At 36.3% G+C, this 5,043-nt stretch overlaps 1 protein-coding gene across 1 annotated transcript; it reads right to left on the bottom strand.

Moving 5' to 3' along the window:
- Positions 1–238: 238 nt before the first annotated feature.
- Positions 239–4,113, bottom strand: LOC104110236 (beta-ureidopropionase). The gene is made up of 6 exons (XM_009619686.4): positions 3,834–4,113; positions 2,862–2,969; positions 1,744–1,932; positions 1,423–1,650; positions 1,130–1,354; positions 239–828 (listed from the first exon to the last, which is right to left on the bottom strand). Exons 1-6 carry the CDS (start codon positions 3,972–3,974, stop codon positions 466–468), a joined length of 1,254 nt encoding a protein of 417 aa, XP_009617981.1. The 5' UTR covers positions 3,975–4,113; the 3' UTR covers positions 239–465.
- Between the last annotated feature and the right edge of the window lie 930 nt (positions 4,114–5,043).

Raw genomic sequence — 5,043 nt, 5'->3', positions numbered from 1 at the left:
GTGTAATAGTAATTACTCCAAATTTTGGCTTGTCCCGTACAACCAAGTCATTATCAGCGAAGGATTAGTTTAAAGAGGAAGCGCAATTACATGTTGTAGTTACATTCAAAATTAAGAATTGGTAAAAAGAAAGATCCAGACATCCTTAACCTAGGCTGTGTTTTGTTACATTGCGTATCGCCTTCCACAGGAATGATGTACTTGTTCCAAGTTGGTAATTAACAACACCACAACCAGGTTGCTGATAAACTTGGAAGTACATTGATGATGAAAAAATGTCCAACAAGAAGAAACTACTAGTCCACATGAATTTAGCATTTGTACAAATTCCACAATTTATTGCAAATCAAGGGCATATGTTCTTGTACATTTCATGGCCATTAACTTGGGAACTTAGTGATACTTTACAGATTGTCTGAAAGCAAATTTACTCTTGCTTTCCTTCATTAATGACCAATGCATAGCTTAAGCATTTTTATATAACAAGGGATCAGAAATGACTTGTGGCTCAAAATCGTGCTTTACATAACGAGCTAGCAGATCAGCATAGACTTCATAACGAGCAGTCATTCGAAATCCCCATTTCTCCTTTAGCTGCCGACAAAGGTTGAGATCAATGTCAGATATCAACAATCCATCCTTGTGACGGGACAGAGAAGGTGTACACGACGAATCTGGTGCAGAAAAATGACTGGAACCATAGAAATGCCCAAAATCTGCATGTTGTGGCTTTCCATCTCCTGAAGTGAAGGGGTTGGGGAAAACTTCTGTCCCGACGCGGTTAATTGAACCAACAAAATAGCTATTTGCTATTGCTGCGTTGCGAGCCTGTTGCCAACACAATTACAAACGAAAAATCAAGAAAGTAGATATTGTTAACCGATGGCCTCATCAAAGCATGATTCATTTCTCAAGGTTATTCTTTTCTCCATATTTTATCAAAACCAAGTTCAGACATTGGTCAATAAATACAAGTATTTCTTTCCAATTTTTGTCAAACTCTGCTTTAATTCTTTGTAAATTGACAGTGTTATCATGCTTCCTTGAATTCAACGTCTATCTCATCAACTACTGCTAAACACTGAGAGAATTCAGTTGTAGCATAAAGGATAAAGGAAATAGTTAGTACCTCAATGGGCCACATTGGTTCACTAAGTTCACCAACAGTAGCTGATGGGTTAAAAACAATCTCTGCACCATTTAACCCAAACGCTAACCAGTTCAGAGGATGGTGTCTTCCGTAACATATATTAACAGCAATCTTGCCATATGCTGTCTCAAACACAGGATGGCCAGTGTTCCCTTCCATATAATATGTACTCTCATTGAAGTCTCCAACTCTAGGTATGTGATTCTGCAAATTTCAAAGTATTAGTTCCTGGGAATTATCAAATGTTACAGAGTTTGGTTATCGGGATTTACCTTCCGATGTTTCCCTATTATGTTACCATGATTTCCAATTATCACTGCTGTGTTCCACAGGGTTTCTCCATGATAAACATCCCTCTCAAGAATCGGACTAACGATAACCATGTTATATTTTCGTGCAAATTCCTGAAGGAATTGAGTTGATTCTCCATCAATTGGCTCAGCAAATTCACACCATTTTTTCTCACGCGTACAAAATGCAAAAGGCATTGTCCACGCCTCCTGCAAAGGAGTTAAAGAGAATAACAACAATGATTAAACGCTGAAAAGGACAATAAGTCCATCAGAGACTTCAGTAACTATGTTCAAACTCACTTGCAAGCATAGAACATTGACTCCTGAAGAACCCGCAGCATCAATGATCGGAGTCAACTTTTTAAAGATGGCCCTCTTTTGATCCAGGAAAGGTGCAGTTGTGGGTAAGGAAATAAAATTCTGAATGAGGCCAACCCTCACAATCCGAGGTTCTCTCAGTGACTCTCTGTCCGCAGAAAAGCTAAAAGCCTGCATTTATGTGAAGAAAGTTGATGTGTTATACAACCTGTAAGATAAAAACAATAGTGAAAACTGATAAAGATCTAAGATTATCAGCCAAAATGGTGGTTTGTCCCGTGCTCTGATCTTGCCAATCAGCCTCTTGCTTAAACAACACTAACAACATCTATACCTCAGTCTCAAACAAGTTGGGGTCAGCTATATGAATCTTTATGCATAATACAAATAAAAAAGTTGATTTCTCATTCTAAGTAACTGCAAGTCGCATTAAGTAAGCACAAATCTTCTCATTTTTTAATTTATCTCCACCACAGGTTGCCACATCCACTAACGCAGGATTCAGCCAGTGCAGACATCCCAAGCTCATTGCACTTTTTGTTTTTAACCAGAAATCAGTGCATTGTGTCATCCATCCACCTTTAACTTTATTCTTCTCAAATCAACTGAAGAATCACAACCTATCCTTTCATTTATGTTAATTCCAAATTCAGGTAGAAATAACCCCCTTTCCTAACCCCCTTTTATCAAGTAGATAACGTTTCTTCAGGTTGAAATGTTTTACAAGGTTATGATGATAAAAGTAACTCCTACAGCATACTGGCAATCTACACGCTTCAATTTCCTTGATGCAAATACCAACTCATTCTCGTCATTGGATATATGAGAGCAAAAATAGAACCATCAAAGCTACCACTCAGCTATTATATCCTAGACAGAACAAGGTCTCGAATGAACTTCCAAGAAAGAGATAACAGTGAATTGAGGTGTCAAGATCAAATTCACCCTGCTTTTCTACCTAGGAAGCTGCCTTTGATGTGCAGCTTTTCCTACTATATCAGAATTTGAAAAAACCTACATACCAGCTATCCCCCTTTCTAGGTTAATCCATTTGGTTAATTTAATACTCTTTTTTTCAAGCAGAAGATGTAAGTGCTCACCTGAAGATCAAAATCATGTTCAGAGGACAGAACTTTGACAGGCTGCGGAAGAGCAATAGGCTCAAGTTTCTTTCCACAATTTAGCCCAAGAAGTATGCGACTGACTTCCTGCAAAGCAAAAGTTATTTTGTCAGCATAACCAGAGAGATGCTCAAAGCTTACGACCTCACCTCTTCAATCTTTGCTTTAGTACTTTTTCATATCAAAACCGATGATTCCCCTATCTCTTGAAAAATATCCTAAATAAGATGGAACTTCTTACGTACTCACTGGTAAAAATCCCAATGCTTATTCATGAATCTCCGCATATTATATTATCAAGACATTAAGAATAAAAAGATTTTGCACAAAAGACAAGTAAGTTCATTAGATCATACACAGATTTTTCCAATAATTCTCTGCACAATGCACAGATTACAATGCAATATGCAAAAAAGAACCAACTTGATCAATGAAGCTTCAACAAACAAAAACCATTTTACCAAGCTCATATGATACTCGTCTCCTGAGCTTGTATTAGCAATTTTAGAGGACTAAAACAACTTGAAACTCCCAGGAAATGCAAATCCTTATCTGATCATGAAAACAAAACAAAGACAGAAGTTGAGCACTGCCCACTAGCTTGAATTCATTGCCTAGGCAAACCAATCCGATAAAATAAAACATCAATAACTTGGCCTCAATCCCAAACTCAAATTTCAACTATATGAATCTTTAATCCGTCTCACTCGAATAATCAATAATTTGACTATTATGACAATTAATTTGATCCAAATCCTCACCCCGCACCCTTTGCCAGTTTAGCTACAGGATACCAATTTCTCACAAAATTCTTAATGCATCGTATTTACATAAAGGGGAATTCAAGTTTTCAATTTTACCCTCTATTTTATGACAATTGATCCTATTTCACTATATATATAAACACATACATATAGAATCTACAAAAAATTGAATTTTTATTAGGGTGACCTGGAAAAGTTGGGGATTGAGAGAAGCTTGAAGGAGATGATGAAGAGAGTCAAACCCACAAATTGAACCGTCTTTTTGTGGGGTTGCTTCTATTTTCCCATTTTCTGCAATAATTGTCTCTTCGCCCTCTTTCCTCTCCATGTTCTTGAGTTTCTTCTGATGAATAGATTAGATGATTGATTGCTATTACGGCTTTATTCGAATCAAAATACACATATGGCGTAGTTTCTATAGTGTTTGAATATTTTAACGTCACGCTTTAAAACAAATAGTACTCCGAGGTGGAACTCACATGCCCCGACCGCCAATTGAGTACTACAACCTTTTAGATCAAGCTGAGTTCTTTTTCTTTTCTTTTCCTGTTGAGTTATATGCCATTTTTCTCATTTTAAAATGTTCTAAAATATTTTGTACATGTTATGAAAATATTATATTGTGTATGTTCATTAATTACTCCGCTATAGATAATCTTTCTGAAAAAGATTATCCATTTAGTATTCTGTTGAAGTTTATCTACAAGCAGCTGATGCAGGCAGGTTGCAAGCAACTTAATGAAATGATTTGCAGCAACTTCTTATTAAACATGCATGTTGCAAGCAGCTCGTGCAGACAACTTACAAACAGCTAAAGAAAAGCCTTGCAGCTGCTTCCTGAAAAGCCTCGCAGTTGCTTCCTTTCTTCTATAAATAGAGGAGTTTTCAGTTCATTATGTACATAAGTTTGAAGTTTGAATAATATATGAGTTTCTCTCTATACTTGTCTTTACTTTACAATCTTTATTTTATAATACGTTATCAGCACGAGACTCTGCCATCTCGAGCAAATACTTTGAAAGTATCAGCGAATATGGATAATCCTCAAATTATGTTTGGATCAAAAACCAATCATGAAGATATTTGTGTAATTGATAGTGGAACAACTCATGCCATATTCAAAGATCAGAAATACTTTTCTTATTTGCATAGGGAAAAAGCAAATGTTTCTATAATTTCTGGTAATATAAGTTTGATTGAAGGCTCCGGAAGAGCTACTATATATCTGTCTAAGGGAACAAAACCTATAATAAACAATGCATTATTCTCCTTTAAGTCCCGAAGAAACTTGTTGAGTTTTATAGATATCCGCCAAAATGGGTATCATGTTGAGATGATAGATGAAATGAATATGGAATATCTATGTATTACAAAGAATGTTTCGAGCGAGAAGTGCA

This window comes from Nicotiana tomentosiformis, chromosome 11 (assembly GCF_000390325.3).
Source record: "Nicotiana tomentosiformis chromosome 11, ASM39032v3, whole genome shotgun sequence".
NCBI lineage: Eukaryota > Viridiplantae > Streptophyta > Magnoliopsida > Solanales > Solanaceae > Nicotiana > Nicotiana tomentosiformis.
This window is presented reverse-complemented; position numbering and strand designations above follow the sequence as displayed.